Raw genomic sequence first — 20,663 nt, forward strand, 5'->3', positions numbered from 1 at the left:
GGTGTCCCAAACCCTTGGAACTCTGTTACTCATCTGGGAGATCATGATGATGAGCTCTTGGCTCCTGGCTTTGCCCTGCACAGCCCCAGCCATTGAGGCTATTTTGGGAGTGACCCAGAGGATGGAAGATTTCTGTCTCTGTCTGTCTCTCTGTCCCTCCCTCTCTCTGTAACTATGCCTTTCAAATAAATAATCTTTTTACAAAAGCCTATATTTTATGTTCTCAAAGCATTTTGTACATGTTGTTTTTGGAAGTTATTGTCTAAGAGTAGCTGAAACTATTAAGCAGACGTTTACATTCACAAAAGAAGATTAAGTTGAGTGGAGAACTAAGCCAGTATCTTTGTAAAGTGGCAAACATCTTAAGTATGAGAGAATTTTACAAATTAATTCTCAACATTGTGCTATATTATGATATGAGAAATAGCTGGATAATTGATGGATATTGTTTAATGGAGGTGCAAGGACCTGCTTGGAATGTGATTAAATTGAAACAAGAAACAATGTAATAAAAACAGAGAAGAGGTTCTGAAGATTCATTCCTTATTGGGAACTTTCTGATATGGATTAAGGAAAAGGAACTTTCTTTGGCTTGCAGTGGAGAGGAGGAGAGAATTTTACAAAACTAATGAATGTGTTCTTAGGGATATGAGATCAGAATTCACTTTCTCTAAGCCACTTCGCTCCATCTCTGAAGTTAATGTTCCTCCGCGACATCCACCAAGTCCTTCAGTTGTGTCTACTCTGCCCTAGGGAGGGCCAAGAAACTTGCTCACTATCAGCTTTTCTCCAGAGCCCAGAGTAACAGGGCTAATGAGTCGAACTGTATTTGAGTACTGAAGAGAATCAGTGGTTTACTTTGTGTACCTCGAGACATAATTCATATTTAAGTTGAGAATTTTGATTAAGGGATTTTTAGGTACCAAGCACAAGCCTCAGTTAGTAGAAGAGATTTGGACGTGAAACAATTGTTAAAAAAAAAAAAAAAAAGAAGAAGAAGAAGTGTTTCCTGAAATTCCTTAAATCATACCACACAGTCTTTGATTGCACTTTTCAAATTATACGATTTTCAACTGGACTTCTGTGTATACCAGCTAGGGACTACTGAAAAATATTTACCTTAACACTGCCTGCATTCTCTGGCTTTCGTTCCCGACAACTTTCTGTGGAGGTAGAAAGAAGGAGTCTTTTTCTGAGGTATATATACTAGTTGATACAACTCTGATTTTTTTTTTTCACCAAAGAATCATGTAATTTAGTCATAGAAGAAGTAATTATTATTTTTAAAAATTTTATTTAAATTGTACATGTTTCATGTATTTCAAATATACAGATTTAGGAATGTAGTGATACTTCTTCCCTCCCACCCACATTCCAAACCTTCTTTCTCCTCCCTCTCCCATTCCCATTCTTAATTTTTACAGAGATCTATTTTTAGTTTACTTAATGATCTTAAGGTTAACCCTACACTAAATAAAAGTTCAACAAATAGTATGAAGAAAAAAAAAAAAAAAACGCTGTTTCTCAACAGAAGAGACAACTGTAAACAATCATCGGATCTCAAAATGGACATTTTGAGAAGTGATTATTTTTTTAAGGCATATACAATGAGGGTAAGCTGAAATAAGTGAAACTCCTGGGCATATGTTAACCTTACACTTAGAAATTATAAAAAATGAAGTGTGATATGGTAGGAAAGGCAAGTGGTATACATTATTAGCTACATATTCTATGCACAATCATCCCATTTCTAGGGGACTCTTTATTTACCTTAAAATAAGAGGTTACACTGTAGATGATTCCTAAGAGATTCCAACTCTTAACAGTCTTTGTCCATACCTACTTACTCCCTACTGAGGAGTCAGATAATTTGCATTCGAGTCTTAATTTTACTGCTTAGAACTATGTGAACATTGACAAATTAATTATAACTTCTCTGTTTATCAATTTCCTGACATGTAGAATGTAAATTGTTTATTTCACAAGGGATACAGTATATGAAAAATGACAAATTTTGTACACATGCACTCCTCACAATCATAATAATTCACTCTTTGAGTTATTCTTTGGGCTAATGTAGATTCTAGAAACTAAGCAATAGGAGAACATTAGGTAAATCAAATATGAAGGTATTGTGATTGATTACTGAAAAAAATCTGAAAAAAATTGCTAAGATTTTATTGTTGGTTAACAATATTCTGTAGTACTGGAATCTGCTTTATATGGTAGAACATAGAGTTTTGCTTTTACACAACCAAGGACATTTGATTTACTACCAGTTATATCAGTCCAGTTTTTTTTTTTTTTCATGTTTCTAGACTAAATGGGCATAAAACTCCAACTAGTATTGGTGAAGAGGCACAGACAAATTCTTGACACTTGGAGTGACCATAAAATCATATTTAAGAACTAGGAATCTAGCATAGACCTTTCTAGTAAACTCCAGACTTAAATATCCAATTATGTATGTTACACTTTAACTTGAATACCTAAACCAACACTTGTGCTCTACCCCATGCTATTCACTAAATGCCTCCATTTACTATATGCCATAGACTATTTTAAGCTTTTGGGGATACAGTTGATAACAGATATAAAAATCTATCTTCATGGATCTTAAATTCTAGAAGAGACTCAAAAAACACGTAGTTCGAATATGCAGTCTGCCAGATAAGTACCAAGGGGAAAGATATGGTAAAAACAGTGATATGTAATGTCATGATGGGAAACAAGTTGCACTTTCAGGGAAGGTGTACAGAGAAGATACCACTGAGAAATGACATTTGAGTCAAGATTTGAAAATGAAGACTTCGCAATGCAGTTACTGGGGGAAGTACTTACAGGATGGACTGGCAACTGCAAAGACCATAAATGTCTGGAATATCTAAGGAATAACTAGGAGGCAAATTAGGCTGGAGTGGAGTGAACCACAGAGAGAAACAGAGGAGAAGGTGAGAGAAGTCATAGGGGCTAGGGTGATACCCAGGTGATGTATGTAGGCTTTGTAAGCCAGTACAGTAAATTGGGATTTTGTCCTCATCATTTGTCTTCCCACCCCGAGTTAAAATGCAAATTCCATGACAGAAATAATTGTCGGACTAATATGTATATGTAGTCTTATAACTTAAAGGTAATAGTAAATCTTCAAATGAATGAATAATTGAATTGGACAGTTACAATATCCTGAAGGATATAAGAAATAAGCATGATCTCTGCAACACAATTGAATAAAAGAAACCAAAACACTGGTGGTGGCAGGAGATTTGAGATCCAAACTAGATCATTTTCAAGTATAATAATATTGGACTCATCACTTCTTCAACCTCATCTTAAGTTTATCCATCAGATGAGGAGGGTGGTAGTAGGCAGTTTCTGTCTGTATAACAGAGTATGGTTTCATAATTCAGAAGTCATATTAGTGATGGTTTCATAATTCAGAAGTCATATTAGTGATTGCTCTGACACCTAATGGTTATATGTTTATGGAAATTCTGGTATACTTACTATTGTTCTGTGAATTACCTTAAAATTGTTTCTAAGTTGAGGGGAAATGTTCCCTGGATGGGTTGCATGTTTGAAATAGCCATGATAAAACTGTGGTTTGGAGTTCAAGGCCATGTTATAGTAAACATGACGCCCTTCTTCTTACACATGCTGTCATTGTTAGAAGAACCACATTAGTACTCTGAGTTATCAACAGATGACTAGAAACTCCTAACAAACATCATAAGGAGCCAGTACAGAGATTTTCAAAATGGAAAGAAGAAAAGGGTAGGAAGGAAGGAGAGAAAATAGGAAGAGAGGGAGAAAGGGAAGAAGGTCCATTGCAGCCAGATTTTAATGTGGGCAAATAAATTTAGTTTGAAGAGGCTGTTTTTACATTTTGGTAGGATTATGACATGCAGAGGTAGGCTGTATAAGGCCAATAAAAACACCTGACCCTACCACGGAAACCGAAGGAAAACATTAAAATTCAATAAACTGGGCTGGCGCCGTGGTGTAGTGGGTAAAGCTGCTGCCTGCAGTGCTGGCATCCCATATGGGCACCCATTCTAATCGCAGATGCTCCACTTCTGATGCAGTTCTTTGTTATAGCCTGGGAAAGTGGTAGAAGATGGCCAAATCCTTGGGCCCCTGCACCCATGTGGGAGACCCAGAAGAAGCTCCTGGCTCCTCCTGGCTTTGAAATGGCACAGCTAGGGCTGTTGCAGCCATCTGGAAAGTGAACCAGCAGGTGGAAGACTTCTCTGTCTCTCTGCATCTACCTCTCTGTAACTCTGCCTTTCAAATAAATAAATAAATCTTTAAAAAATTCAATAAATTTATAGCTGTATACTTTTTAAAGTTAATAATTTTGTATGGGATATGATTGATGTTATAAATATTCAAATTTTCCTTGGCAGGAAAAAGTTCCCTCATCACTGAAGGAAGTGTAACTAATCAAAGAAAAATTAATCAAATCAGAGAGGCATGAGTTCTGGCTGATATATGGACTATCGTGAAAACATATCCTTATTGTCACACAGGAGCAGAGAAAATATACATTCATAGTACCTCAGGTACTTGATTTTAAAATTGTTATTGAACTTTAAACAAAAGATTTATTCATTTATTTGAAAATCAGAGTTAGAGAGACAGAAACAGAAAGAGAATTCTTCCATCTGGTGGTTCACTCCCCAGATGGCTGTAATGGCTGGAGCTGCACTGATTGGAAACCAGGAACTTGGAGCTTCTTCCAAGTATCCCATGCGGGTCCAGGGGCCTAAGGACTTGGGTCATCTTCTGCTGCTTTCCCATGGCCATAGACAGAGCTGGATGGGCAGTGGAGCAGCTGGGACTTGAAGTGATGCCAATATGGGATGCTGACACTGTAGGCAGCGGCTTTACCTGCTATGCCACAGTGCCAGCCCTATAAAATTGTTAATAAACTTTTAATACCAACTCAGGTAAGGCAAAGTATTTGGCTTGATTTCACACCTGAATGATGTAATATTGGATCACTTTCCAAAAGTAAATAAATTCACAGAAAAAAATCAAATTTATTTGAAAACTAAAAAAGTCATTTTTGTAAACATTTTAACTACTCTATAATTTAAATAAAGAAGAAAGAGTCCAACCTTCTAATATTGTAGCACTGGGATCTGGGCTATAATCTTCAGTCTCACTGAAACAAAAGAAAAATGACATCACTTCCTGTGTATATAATAAATGAAAAAATTAATGCTATAATGAGTACTCAAACAATATATTTCACTTTGTGTTTCTATGGGGGGCAAACTGTTGAAATCCTTTTTAATGCATACTAAACTGATCCTCTGTAAAAAAAAAAAAAAAAAAAAAAAAAGAAATTATCAATTCCCAACTTGACTCTCACTGGGATTAAACATGACTGCTCTGATTTCATCATCATTAAAAAAAATCATCTATTATTTTTCACTTTATGTTTCTGTGTGGGAGCAAACTGTTGAAATCCATACTTAATGTATACTAAGCTGATCTTCTGTATATTAAGATAATTGAAAATGAATCTTGATGTGAATGGAAGGGGAGAGGGAGTGGGAAAGGGGAGGGTAGTGGGTGGGAGGGACGGTATGGGGGGGAAGCCATTGTAATCCATAAGTCGTACTTTGGAAATTTATATGCATTAAATAAAAGTTTAAAAAAAAAATTACAGGTTAAGTGAAATAATACCCAGTCTTCATTTGGAAGCAAATCTGTAAAAGTATATTGCTGAAATTTCAAATGGAATAAAAATGATTTCTAATCTAATTTTCCCACTTAAAATTATGATTGAAGTTATATAAAATTATCCTCATCACTATTTTTAGGTGAATAATTCTGTGGCTTTAGAACATTCACATTGTTATGCAACCATCACCACTATCCATCCCCAGTATCCTTACATCTTACTTATTTATAACTCCAAACCACTGAATACTAACATCTCCTTTCCCTCATTTTCCTTTTCCCTTTCCCCTGGAAACAAACCCTCTATCCTTTCTGATTCTATGAATACTACTACTCGAGGCATAACATATGAGTAGAATCATGGAATATTTCTTTTCTGTGTCTAACATCCCATTAGCATAATATAAAGTGTTCAGTGTTCACATTGTATCATGTGTTGGAATTTCCTTCTTTTTTAAGGCTTAATCTATAGGATGCAGATAACACGTATTGTTTATCCATCCATCCATCAATGGATGTGTAGGATGCTTTCATTATTTGTCTATTGTGAATAATATTATAACATGAGTGTACAAATATCTGTTGCAGTTCCTGCCTTTGATTCTTGTAGACATATACTCAAATTAAAATATTGTATCATATGCTAATTCTATGTTTAGCTTTGAGAGAAAACTCCAAAGTATTTTCTACACTGTGTGCAACATTTTATATTCCCACCAGATTTCCACTGCTATACATCATTACCAGTGTTCTTTCCTTCCTTCCTTCCTTCCTTCCTTCCTTCCTTCCTTCCTTCCTTCCTTCCTTCCTTCCTTCCTCCCTCCCTCCCTCCCTCCCTCCATTCCTCCCTCCCTCCCTCCATTCCTCCCTCCCTCTCTTCCTCCCTCCCTCCATTCCTCCCTTTCTCCCTCCCTCTCTCTCTCCCTCTCTCCCTTCTGCTCCCTCCCTCCCTCCCTCCCTCTCTCCCTCCCTCTCTCCCTTCTGCTCCCTCCCTCCCTCCCTCCCTCCCTCTCTCCCTTCTGCTCCCTCCCTCCCTCCCTTCCTTCCTTTCCTCTCTCTTACCCTCCTCTCCCCTCTCTTCTCCTCTGCTTTCCTTTCCTTTCTTTTCCTCCTTTCCTTTTCCCTTCATCCCTCCCTTCCTCTTTCCTTCTTTCAATTTCCCTCCAGTTTTTGATATAGCTATCCTAATAGATTTAAAGTGGTACTTTATTGTGAGTTTACTTTTTTTTTCTTTTTCTTTTTTTTTAACTTTTATTTAATGAATATAAATTTCCAAAGTACAGCTTATGGATTACAATGGCTTCCCCCCCATAACGACCCTCCCACTCGCAACCCTCCCCTTTCCTACTCCCTCTCCCCTTCCATTCACATCAAGATTCATTTTCGATTCTCTTTATATACAGAAGATCAGTTTAGCATACATTAAGTAAATTGTGAGTTTAATTTACATTGCTCTAATGTTTAGTGATGTTGAACATTTTTTCATGTGCTTATTAACTATTTTATACCTTCTTTGAAGAAATGGCTAGTTATTCTTTTGCACATTTTTAGTTGGGTTTTTTAATTGTTATTTAGCTATGGGAGCTTTTTACATTATGTTTCAATTTAATATTTCATTTTTTTAAATTTAATATTCACTCATCTCAAATAATTTATAAATTTCTTATGATTACTGCCTTGATCCTTTACTTAAGAATATGCCATTTAATTCCTAATTATTTCTGCTTTTTCAGTTTTCCTTCTGCTTTTGATTTCTAGTTTCATTATGTTGTGAATGGTAAAATGCTTCAAATTATTTCAAACTTTGCAAATTTACTAAGACTCATTTCATGGCCCGAGATATTGTGTATCCTAAGAATGTTTCAGGTGCACTCTAAAAATTGGAATCTACTGTTGTTACATGGAGTGTTCTGTATATGTGTATTAGGTTAAATTGGTCAATAATGTTGTTTATATATAATACTTACTGATACTGTTATTGAACAGTTATTTATTTCTCTCTTCAATTCTACCTGTATTTACTGTGAATATTTTGAATCTCTAGTGTTGTATATGTTTATGATTATTATACATATTTGACAAATTGTTCCTTTATCATTACATAGTGTTTTTTCCTTGTAGTAATTTTTCACTTACAGTTTAGTTTTTCTAATATTAATACAGCTGCCTTTGCTTTCTTCTCATTTTTATTTGTGTTCTTTTTTCATTCTTTCACTTTCAATCAATTGATGTTCTTAATATAAAGTGAATATCTTGTGGCAAAAATACAGTTGAATCTCTTTTTAAATTCTATGCTTTCATCTATATCTTTTGACTTAAAATTGCTAATTAATTACTAATAGGAAATAACTTACTTTTGCAAGTTTTCATTTTCTCCTCTACTATTTTTTTGTGTTTAGTTGATGCTTCTTGGTAACTGAATCCATTCAAATTTGTAAAATGTATATAATAACTTTGTTATTACCACAGGAATTACATGTAACATTCTAAAATTTGACAATATTCTTTAAATGGTTAACACATTAAATTGCATACAAAAATCGACTCCGATATAGCTATGCTCCCTACCTCTTTTTCACATTATGGATAGCACCAATTACATCTTTATCAAATGAGAGGATTTTGGTAGCAGCCTTTTGGGCAGAATTGAGGATCATGGGAGGGCCAACCTTCAGTTCATTGTACCTAGGGTTACAGGAACACTGTTCTGGAGACAAGGGGGTCCATTCAGGTACACATATTGGCAGAGATAAAGCTTCATAGCGTTTCTAGAGTTTTCCCCTATTGCCAGTTCCAGGATTCTATGCACTATTTTCATACCATATATCTTTTCCATTCAAGCAATTATTTTTACATGTTATATTGCCTGGGGTTGTCTAAGAAATGGATTAATTAGTCCTGTGGTCATTCAATCCGCAGTGCTAGATCATATTTGGTACCAACAGCTTTGCAAACCAGGACAGCTTAAGGATGTGCCAAGGTTGACTTTGTGTGCTGCCTGCTGCTGAGATGGACCTGCAGCCTGAGGTTGTTGCAGCCAAGCTTAGTTGATGCTGGCCCATATTAAGTCCAATTGGCTGGGATCACAGACATCCACGTGGACCCAGAGCATGTCTGGTGGTTTCATCAGCTGACCCTGACCTGGGGACAATAATCAATAGTATCTGCCCAGCAATATTTTATCATTTCCAAGACACAAAGTTGTGCTTACTTTGGTGACCTACTCTCCATCACTTTGAATCTCTTTCTTTGTTTGCCCACAGTTGGTGGAGGGGTGATGAAACCAGTCTCTTGGCAACCTAGACAAATACTAAGCTGGGTCGCAACTGAGACTCATAGCTACAAGGCCCTGTGCTGCCTTGCAGATGCACATCTCATCTATGCTGCAAGAGGCTGGGGATGTTGAAGGATAAAGCATTCATCCATTCCACCAAGGTATATATCTCTACCTGATGTCACTGCTGATCTAGATGCTATGTCTATGAGCATCGCCTTGTGATAGAGACTTTTGGACTTTACCTTGTCCTGGGTCTCACAGTGCTAGACCTGGTTTTAAACTTCAAGGAAAAGTCCTAAGTTCACTTTCCCACTCTATTCCCAGTAGTGGTTGTTCTGCTTTTCTGTCTTCCAGAGATTGGGGTGGGGGTGGTAGAAGTAGTCCTTTGTTTGCTCAGGACAACATTAAGTTCAGTCATACTTGAATCTCACAATAACGGCTCAGTGCAGTTTCAGAGTATATGTCAGGCCTGTGTGATTCTGGACATGAGAGAGACCAAAATGATTCCATTCCACCAGGGCACAGGGCTCTATCTGATGGTGATTCTGAGCTGTGAAGGCAAAGTCTTAATAGAGTTTCCTCACCTTACTCCCCCATGTCAAGGCCTTTCAGTGTGGTCTGTTACAGATTAGGGAATGTGAAGGAGGTAGTCTCTTTGAAGCCTAGGTCCTCCGGTATTGGTCTAGGGGCAGAGGCCGTGGGGCTTTGTCTTACTCCAGGTTTCACCATAAAAGGCCTGAGACTTAGTTTCAAGTCTAAGGTGTGGACTTTATTCCCTTTCACTCTTCCTAGTAAGAAGTGTCTCCCATGTCCACCTGGGGAAGGAGTGATTTGGCAACTCTTTCCTTCCTGACTTCTTCAATGTGTTTTCTTATGACACCAAACTAGGCACTGGAGGCTTTTATCTGACATCCTTGGTTCTTATGAGGATGACCTGATGTCACAATATATATAGCTGTTCAAATTGTTAACTTTGTGGGGGATTACTGAAGCTTTGTCACCATCTTACTCCAACCTTGAATAACATTCTTTACCATTTCTTGTAAGGTGGGTCAAAGTGTTAATGGATAGGCATTTTTTTTCTTTTGTCTTGGTATGTCCTAATCTCTAACTTTTGAAGGACTTTTTTTCCTGGATACAATTATTGTTTGAAGTGCTTTGTTTTACATTTAGCTCTTTAAATATAACATCTACTCTCTCTTGGCTTTCAAAATTTAAGCTAAGATTCACTGATAATCTTAAGAGTCCTTGCACATGATAAGTCCTCTTTCTGCTTTTTTCTGTCTTCTGACAATTCAATTACAAAAGGTCTTGGAGTGATCATTTTTTGTCTATTCTATTTGGAATTTATTGGCCTTCCTGTTTTCTTCTTTTTGTAAATCTAGGTCTTCAAATGGAGTTTTCAGCCTGCTTTTCCTCAAAAATATCTCTGTTGGCTTCTCAAAGTCTTCTTATAATCACATAATACATACATTGGTCTGCTTTGTGGTGTCTCCAAAATCTCCTTAGCCTCTCTCTGCTATTCCTCAGTCTTACTTAATTTTGCATGTCAGATTTGATAATTTCAAGTGAATGCCTTGAAGTTCATATAGTTTCTTCTCTCCATCCACATTTGCAAGTGAAACTATCTACTGAATCTTTCAGTTCCATTATTATATTCTTTAGCTCTAGGCTCTGTGCTTACCATTTCTTTTGTTGATATTCTCATAGCTTATGTTTTCCTATAGAACTTACTTAAAGAAGCTATCTTTAAGCAGAGAATATTTTTTAAATTAAAATTAACAGTACCATAAAATACATATTTAAGGGATATTCTATTTTGTTTTTCTATGTGTATACATTATATAATATTCAATAAGTGACAATATATTTATCTTTTCAAGTATTTAACATTTCATTATAGTGTAAACATCCAAAATCATATCATCTAGCTTTTAAGTACAGAAATATACAGTACACTAGTATTACCGAGAGTGAATTTATTATATCTAACTATAACTAAGTAATGGTTAATCAACCTTTCCCCATCTTGCCCTCTTCTTTTTCCTCTCCATTCTCAGGTAATGGCCATTATTCATTTAACTTCTATCAGATCACTATTGATTATACTTCACATTTGGGTGAGATCATGTGATGTTTGTCTTTTTGTACTTTGTTTATTCATACACTTAACATATTGACATCCATTTCCATCCACCTTGTTGCAAAGGACAAGGTTGCATCCTTTTTATAATTGAGTAGTATTCCATTGTAGGTATGTACCAAATTTTTTTTAATTCACTCATCACTATATGGAGTTTTAAGTTGTTTCTATTTCTTGGCTGTTGTGAATAGTGCTGCAATAAACATGGAAGCACTGTTATCTCTTCCACAGATGGATGTTTTTTTTTTTTTTTTTTTTTGACAGGCAGAGTAGACAGTGAGAGACAGAGACAGAGAGAAAGTTCTTCCTTTTCCATTGGTTCACTCCCCAATGGCTGCTGTGGCTGGCCCACTGCGGCCAGTGCACCATGCTGATCCGAAGCCAGGAGCCAGGTGCTTCTCCTGGTCTCCCATGCGGGTGCAGGGCCCAAGGACCTGGGCCATCCTCCACTGCACTGCCGGGCCACAGCAGAGAGCTGGCTGGAAGAGGGGCAACTGGCGCACCACACTGATCTGAAGCCCGGAGCCAGGTGCTTCTCCTGGTCTCCCATGCAGTACATGGCCCAAGGACTTGGGCAATCCTCCACTGTACTCCCGGGCCACTTCAGAGAGCTGGACTGGAAGAGGGGCAACTGGGACAGAATCTGGTGCCCTGACTGGGACTAGAACCTGGTGTGCCGGTGCTGCAGGCAGAGGATTAGCCTATTGAGCCGCGATGCTGGTTAGATGAATGTATTTTTAAAAATATCTTTTCCAGCTGTTTTTAGAAGTTCCTCAATGTTTTCCAAAGTATATAAAGAATATCTTGGCATTGTTTCACAGTAGTAAAGAAGAATGCACGGGAATGCCCAAATGATACACTGTCTCAAGCTTCTGGTTCTGCCTTTTCTCTTAAACACTGCTATGGCTTTTATCTAGTTCTTTGATTCTCTTGGATCCTTCCTCAAAACTCAGTGTCTTCAAGTATCCCTTACAAATCTCATATAATTTCTCTACTTTTGCCTTGTCAAAAATCTTCAGAAGGTAATCAACTATAATATGGGTTATCTATTTAAAATAGAAAGTCAGTAGATTTAAATGAAGTGCTTGAGTAAATATTCTTGTAATATATTTTCTGATACCGGTCCTGACTCCAAATATGATGGTTATTTCCAATACATGTACTTTTTCCATACCAATTCTCCAATATCAATTAAGACTCCAGCATTTCAGTTCTGAGCTCATGTGAAGTTATCACAGACCCCTGACTAAAACTGCCACCATTTAGAGGCCATTCACAAATGGGGTATCAGACAACTTACACTTCTGAATAGAAGACTCATAGAACTCAGGAAAGTGCTCTGCTTGCATTGTCAGTTTATTTTAAATGTGCCTGAAGAACACCCAAATGGGAAATATGCATAAAGCAGGTTATCAGAGGTGAGAGAGCAGAATTTCCACACCAACTGCAGAGGCAGCATTTTCCCAGCTCCTTGAAGTGTTCCCTCTCCTGAATGCTTCCCCAACTCTGTCACCGAAGATTTTTTCTTTCGAAGTTTCAACTTTATTTTTTGAAAACATGTGGTTCATTTAAATATTAACCAGATATACAACTAGAGGTAAAAAAATTCAGGTGATTTTTATTTTTTATTTTTGGACTAAGAATGGAAGGGTTCAGGCAACACACAAAGCTAAGTGTTCTGCAACTCCAGTGATATATTTTATCCTTGGTATCATCTTTCTTTTCCATCAATTCTCATGTTAGTGTGATATTAATACACAGAGAACAAAATCAATGTAGTTCACATTTATAACACTAAGAATATAATGATACTTCCTTTCCTCCCTCCTGCTCATTTTCTTTTTGTTTTCTTTTCTTTCTTTCCTTACTTTCTCCTTCCTTGCTTAAATTTTTTAAGATATATTTTATTTACTTGAAAGGTGGAGTTATGGGGTGGGGAGGAGAGAGAGACTTAAACCATTGGTTCACTCCCCAGATGACTGCAATGGCCAGGGCTGGGCAAGGCCCAAGCTAGCAGCCAGCAGCTTCTTATGGGTCTAGCACGTGGGTGCAGGTGTTTGAAGAGCTGGGGCATCTTGTGCTGCTTACCCAGGCACATTAGTAGGGAGCTGAATTGAAAGTGGAGCAGACTGGTCTTGAACTGGCACCCACAGAGGATGCTGGCTGGCACTGCAGGCAGCAGCTTAACCTCCTATGCCATAATGCCAGCCCCTCTTCCTTAATTTTTGATTTACATCATAGTCAAAATTTTAATTGAAGCCATAATCATGTGTGTTCAATTCATGGGTTTCTTCAGGGACATTTCTTGGTATTTCCTTGAGTGGGCCATATTTCCCTGTTTTTCCACATGCCTAATGATCTTCTGTTGAAATTTAGAAAGTAAAATAAATAAAAATAAATAAATCTTCTAATTTCTGAAGTTTGATATATAAGACCTTTACTAATTAGTAGAACCCTTGGCCTTGGGCACAGTCTAAATTAGAGCCTTCAGATATTTCCAGGTCTTTTATTGGCATATATTTTTTTTTTCTGAGCCTATGTATATAAGTTGCTTTTCTAATGTTCAATTCTTCAGGACTGATTTTAAATAACTCATTTTCTCAAACAGTCTCACCCTGCTTCTTTTCAAGGATAAAAAATTCTATGAGGGATCTTGAAAGAGTTCATGGAAAATAGGTTTAAAAGATAATTTTAATTTTTAAAAGATAATATTTTTTAAAAATATATTTTAATTTCTAAAGATAATTTTGTTCTGATGCAACACTCTTGGAAATCCATGCAGATATCTTCGAAAAGTTAATTGAAATGATTATTATGCAAACATCATGAATATCAATGTTCTGGCCTCAAAATAAACTTATTTTTAAACTCTATTATCCCCATATGCTTTTCAAAATGCCTTCATATTATATTTCACTTATCCTAATCTCATTCCAAATGTTTCTGTGGGTATGAATTTTTTCTCATGTTTTCATGCGTTTTGGCACCTATCAACTCTAGTCTGCACTTTCCAGGCTTATATCCAGCTATGTCACCATTGTCACTGTAAGGTACTCATCAGGTGAGACAAAAATAATGTCCTTAGACAGCCTGTATGCATTCCAAAATACTACAAAAAGAGGTTCGATTCTGCTTTTCCCCTCCTGAGGGAAGATGCCGTGAATCGGGCACATCCCTTTGAAATGTGCTATGATGTGCTGCGAGAGGTACAGTAAGAATTAAGTAAACACCTAAAACAATTGTTTACCATTTTCAATGTAACATTTTCTTTAATGTTACTTTTCATTGCTATAGGTATTTGACTGCTTTCTAGATTGTTTCTATATAATGTTGATAACATAAAAGCAGCTTATATATGTTTACAGTTTATAGACAATTTATAGTTTTTCCCCCCATGAGAAAATAGTGACCTGAAACTTCTACATACTATCTTTGTCTAACTTTATATTTAGCCAGCATTTTCTGTGCTCCTGTCTATTTCATTGATGTAAACAATAGAGAGATGCCTGCATAACATATACAGTCCACACATTGATCTTACGGTCATGCAAACTTATATTGTCTTCCTCTTTTGTAAATGCTATTCATACTTAAAAGTTCACATCAACCATTATTGATTCCTATAATTCATCTCTAAATGCTCCAACTTACATTTCTCCCTCTTTTCATTGTATTGCTCCATTAGGCAGTGCTATATAGTGGAAAACTCAGCTCACCTAAGGGGGCTAAGCAGGAATATTTTTGTGCAAATAGTTCATATCATATGGTTGACCAAATGCCTATCTCTTTGGTTAAAAAAATACTGACAAATACTTGATCCAAGACACCAATACAATAGACAGAAGTTGTAAGACAATGATGAGTGAGCCAGGTAACTAGAAATGGTGAAACAGATTAATATGACACTTAGGAATTATCATCCATAGTGTGGAGGCAAAGGAGGTAAGAATAAGAATTGAGGGAAAATTTACTTTGAAAACTTGCTCAATTACAGTTTTGCCATGGGCATTACCCTTCCCTTAAGCATTGCTTTCATCTCAGATTTTTACATCAATATTAGTTTATTTTCATATACCTGACAGTTGAAATGAAATCTTCTTGGTTGTATGAAGATGAACTCATAATTCTATGTAGTAAGTAATGTGTTGGTTCAGCAATAACAACCCTTTCTTCCTTCTGGAAAGAAAAATGCAAATCATGTATTATACTAAATAGGGCTTGATATGTACATTCTCATCTGTGGGCATATTTTGTAGTCTACAGGTTAATGCGACAAAGTTTTAGAGATTTCATAAAAGATGGATGAATCCTATAATTGATATTAAAATATATCTTCCGAATATAATTCTTTTGAAATGGCTCAGTACAGATGCACTAAATTAAGAAGTAGAGAATATAATTTTCCATTTCTAAGCTTTAAAAATATTTAAGATCATATTTATATAAAAAAGAATGACACAGATAAAACTCTCATCAATTCAGAAGCATGCCAGGTCAATAATATTATCACAAATTCTAATATATTTGTTGGGAGGTCATGTGTGCTTTGCTTTTTCTAGAAAGATGTATTTTAATTATTTGAAAGAGTTACAGAGAGAGGGAGACAGATAGAGAAAAAGAGAGAGAGAGAGAGAGGGAAAGAGAGAGGGAGAGAGAGAATGAATCTTCCATTTGCTGGTTTACTCCCTGGCAACAGCCTAGGTCAGGTCAGACCTAAGCCAGGAGCCTGGAGCTTCTTCTCGATCTCCCATGTGTTTGCAGGTGCCTAAGCACTTGGGCTATCTACCACTGCTATCCCAGGCACATTAGCAGGCAGGTGGATTGGAAGTGGAGCATCTGGGACTTGAACTGGTATTCACATGGGATGCTGACATTGCATGCAGAGGCTTTAACCACTTTACCACAACTCCTCATGTGTGCTTTTAAACTGAGTGGAGTTATATTTGTTCTTCTGCTATCATTCATCTAAGCTTTCAAGTAATTATGAAATGTGTAATCAAGAGAACTGTCCTATCAGGAAATCCTAAATTATATATTCACCAAAAATACACATACGGTACAGATTTTTGGACAGGGATAAACCTCAAGGGTCATTGAGGATCAGATAATCATTTGAGGGTGTTTGATAGATGTTTATAGTGGTGTTTAATAGATGTTTATAAGGGTTACAGTTAAAATATTTTTATTAACGTGAAATTTTGTAAAGTTGGCTAAAATATGTTTAAAGAAAAAGCTGGCTATGTAACTTGCCCAAAGGTCATGTATTTATTAAATATTGGGATTCAAACTCAGACAATCTGAATTTCTAAGGATGTTTTTAAGTTTCTGCCTACCTCAACCAACCTTAGGGTCCTTTCCCATGGATATAAATGAGAACTTACTAGCCAACATACGAAAATGACTGAATCAATTATTTTAAATTATTAGCTTACATTTCTTTTAACTAGTTTCCATTTCCTTTTTTCCTTTGGAGTTCTAATTAATCTAGGTTTCTTCCTATTACCTGCTTTCCTTTTAATTGAGTTTTATGATTGCATATGTAAATTGTTTTACTTATGCTGTAAATATCACTAGGCTAAGAAGGAAAATTAATCCATTTTAGTATTTTCTGCCTAATCAAGGTACATTCTTGAACAGGATTTGTGAATCTCTCTAATCTTGTCACTGACAGCCATATTTCTCACTTACCTTACATTGTAACTTTTTCTCCCTAGAAGTGTTTGTTTCAGTCAAGATTTTTGTTGTGGCCATGTCAAGCTTAGCAACAGCTCTTTTAACTTGTGACTCATTAGATTCTATTCTCAGATTTGAGATGGCTTCAATACTTTCTATGTTTGCACTGTATGTAGGCTGACAGCATTTGCTGAGTGCTAAAAACCTTTTCAGGCTGCCTGTGCTTACTGTTGTTTTGGGAGAAGCAGCTTTGCTTGCTGGTGTCTTCATGACTTCTTTCACTTGACATTCACTTAGTTCACGTATGCATTCTTCTTGTCCAATAACCTCTCCTAAAACAATTTCATCTTCATCAGAAATGACTTCTCCAGTGGTACTTTCTGAATCTCCATGATCAATATCGTGAGCTACTAAACGAGTGATAAGATCTCTTTTGCAGTGAACATCTTTTAAAAGCTCTACCTTGGTGATATCAGGTTTTCTTACATTCTGAAATGAATTTCTGCAAACAGCCTGAAATATAAGGTACAACAAATATTAAAAGCAAATGTTTCAATCACTTTCCTGTAGTTCTATTGAGATACAGCTATTTTCTTATGATTTTCAGTTACAATATAAATAGTATCTTCAATGCCACTTACTTGTATTTATGTAATATTTTAAAAAGAAATGAATAAAAATCATACTTATTGTCTATCATTTCATTTACACTGAGTTCATAATATTATATGTTACTCCAAAAAGAGGAAAGTCTAAATAGTTTCCTTTTTCTTAAACTTTATATTGCAAAATAGTTCAATTACCTTCTATTTTTTGTTATTTATCTTGGAATTTGTGTGGCAGAAGTAGAAATGATAATTAAAAAAAAAAATCCTAGTTAGGGGCCAGTGCTGTGGCTCAGAGGGTTAAGCTGCAGTGTCATTTTGAGGCCCAGCTGCTGCTCCACTTCTGATCCAGCTCCTTGCTTATTGCCTGAAAAAAAGATGGCCTGAGTCCTTGAGCCCCTGCCACCCACTGGGAGACCTGGAAGAAGCTCCATGTTTCTGGATTCAGCCTGGCACACACCCGACCTTTGTGGCCATTTGGAGAGTGAACCAGTGGATGGAAGCTTGCTCTCTTTGACTCTCTCTCTCTCTCTCTCTCTCTCTCTATATATATATATATATATATATAAAACTCTGTCTTTTAAATATTCTTTTTTAAAATCGTAGGTAGTAGATCCTAAAGAAATCTAATTACACATAGGTTCAAGAATAAAAAGTAGACACGTGCCGGCGCCATGGCTCACTTGGTTAATCCACTGCCTGTGGCACTGGCATCCCATATGGGCGCTGGGTTCTAGTCCCGGTTGCTCCTCTTACAGTACAGCTCTCTGCTGTGGACCTGGAGCGCAGTGGAAGCTAGCCCAAGTGCTTGGGCTCCTGCATCTGCATGGGAGACCAGGAAGAGGTACCTGGCTCCTGGCTTCGGATCAGCGCAGCGGCCATTTAAGGGGTGAACCAATGGAAGGAAGACCTTTCTCTCTCTCTCTCTCTCACTGTCTATAACTCTAGCTGTTAAAAAAAGAAGACTAGATATTGCCTTAGTTTGATTTGTAAAAATGATGAGTAGGCAAAATTATGGTCTTTGAATTTTCACTCCCTACCCTTGCACTACTGATATATTCATTGTAATCTTGAAAAGATTTTTCAAAAATATTCATTTCTTCTCACCTCTCTAGTCATATCTCAATTTCTATTTTCAATTATAATTCTATAATTATCATATACAATTATAATCAAATAACATGATTTTCCATTTCTGTCAACTTTGAATATGTCACAGAACCTCTGAACTTGTTAATAATCTTATTTTCAACCTCTTTAATTCCTTCTCGGTCTTTTAGCTAGATCAAATGCATTCAACTTCCCTTTTGAACATTGCAAGCCACCTTTGTAGTATAAGGTATAATAATGATGCCTTAAGGGAACATTTTATGGGAAAAAGAGTTATCATAAGAACCTCTTTAAGAAAATGAAAACCAATTTTGATTATCTGTGCTAGGGGAGTAAACAGTGATTTAGAAAATCCAGAATTATTTTTATGGTTGTGTATTTGTTACTACCTGTGGTTTGACCACACAAGTCTGTTATGTTGAGAATTTATGGTACTTTACAAAAAAGAGAATTAAGCTTTAAGATAGAGCCAACAAATATCTAGAGCATCTGACCTTATCTGCTATTCTTTCATCTCTTCTGTGATCCACTGCTGAAGATAGACAACACTGGTACTGATTTGTATGTCTGATTTATATGCCTTAACTGAGCTTTCTACAGCTGCATCTTTTTTTTAAACAATGTGACTTTTCATTTTTATTAAAAGGGTAAACTTTATTGTGTTGGCTTAAATAATCTCTTACTGCTGTCTGTGGTTTATAAATGACATAAGTAAGACCTAGTAACTAGTAGTAATATTTGTGACAGATAGTTCTACATGTAGATAAAAACTGATTTGAGTTAATATTACAGTCTGTTAACACAAATTTCAATTCGAGGGAATTGTTTATATAAAGGTATTTCATATAGAAGTACCCTTATTTGTGAATGAAGTCAATTAAGTACAATGCTAATGTAATGATGATAATCTACATGGAAGAGAGAAATTTAAAACTGTAAGGGACCATCATCTGTTCCCAAAAACTACAGATAAATTAGAGGAAAATAATTCCAGACTATGATAATCTCAGTATCTGAGATTGAAAACATAAAGGCTATGACTCCATTCAGTGTGTTGCCAATTAGTCCTGGAAACTCATTCTGCCCCTATGCTCCATGGACCTCGGTTCCATAAAATTTTGTTTAGTATCCAAGCATTGAAATACATGCCCATACTCATACAGCTCTCTTGAAATTGTACACTATCACTTCATTGATAAATTTAAGCTATGTAGAGGGTCAATGTAACTCTATCGACTGGAAAAACAATTCCTTGATACTCAGTGGTAGTTTTAAGAAGGACATCATTGGTTTTTTTTGCACTCTTAAGTCCAATTTCTTTAATATTTTAGAGGCCCGCATAGAAGTCGTTAGGACAAAGTTATAACTACAGAAAGAGGAAACAGGTACTTAAAAAAGAATAACTTCAGGGCATCTGGGTCTAGAATAAGGGTTAGAGAAGATGGAAATGGTTCATCTTGACAGGATAGAGTAAACGGGACAGGCTAACACAATTAAAATGAAATGATAGCACATGCAAACTAAGTGTTAACATTCATGTTTGTTGATTAATGATGCTAACATAAACAGTGTTACTCTGGAGCCTTAAATTTGATAATTAAAACTGTCTAAGGGGCCAGTGCTGTGGTGCAGTAGGTTAATCCTCCACCTGTGGTGCCGGCATCCCATATGGGCGCCGGTTCTAGTTCCAGCTGCTCCTCTTCCAATCCAGCTCTCTGCTATGGCCTGGGAAAGCAGTAGAAGCTGGCCCAAGTCCTTGGGCCCCTGCACCTTCATGGGAGACCTGGAAGAGGCACCTGGCTCCTGGCTTCGGATTGGTGCAGCTTTGGCCATTGCAGCCATCTGGGGAGTGAACCAATGGATGGAAGACCTTTCTATCTGTCTCTCCCTCTCACTGTCTGTAACTCTACCTCTGAAATAAATAAATAAAAACCTTAAAGAAAACTGTCTAAAATGGCTCCATATATCCTGATACTCTTAACAAATGAATCCTTCTGAATGTCTTTAAATATCCATAATGGAAAATGAAGGGGAACAATTCTTTTGAATTTTCAAACCATGATAACTTCAGAAAATCTCATATCACTGGTAAAGATATGTCTTTTTATTCTCATTCAAACAATGCTAGTTCAAATTTACTTTCTTAGGAAAATTAACATAAGACCTT

At 36.5% G+C, this 20,663-nt stretch overlaps 1 protein-coding gene across 3 annotated transcripts in view; it reads right to left on the reverse strand.

Moving 5' to 3' along the window:
• Window positions 1–20,663, reverse strand: part of FSIP2 (fibrous sheath interacting protein 2) — a 120,097-nt gene that overhangs the window by 4,020 nt on the left and 95,414 nt on the right. For 2 of the 3 annotated variants that reach the window (XM_070071516.1, XM_051849367.2), the window contains 4 exons: window positions 16,797–17,294; window positions 15,184–15,284; window positions 5,118–5,164; window positions 1,120–1,163 (listed from right to left, as the gene is read on the reverse strand). In XM_070071516.1, the coding sequence (XP_069927617.1) occupies window positions 1,120–1,163; window positions 5,118–5,164; window positions 15,184–15,284; window positions 16,797–17,294 (690 nt within the window). The remainder of the gene's footprint in view (window positions 1–1,119; window positions 1,164–5,117; window positions 5,165–15,183; window positions 15,285–16,796; window positions 17,295–20,663) is intronic. The other variant, XM_051849368.2, reaches the window with a different exon arrangement.

Source organism: Oryctolagus cuniculus, chromosome 3 (genome assembly GCF_964237555.1).
Source record: "Oryctolagus cuniculus chromosome 3, mOryCun1.1, whole genome shotgun sequence".
In the NCBI taxonomy this organism is placed as follows: domain Eukaryota; kingdom Metazoa; phylum Chordata; class Mammalia; order Lagomorpha; family Leporidae; genus Oryctolagus; species Oryctolagus cuniculus.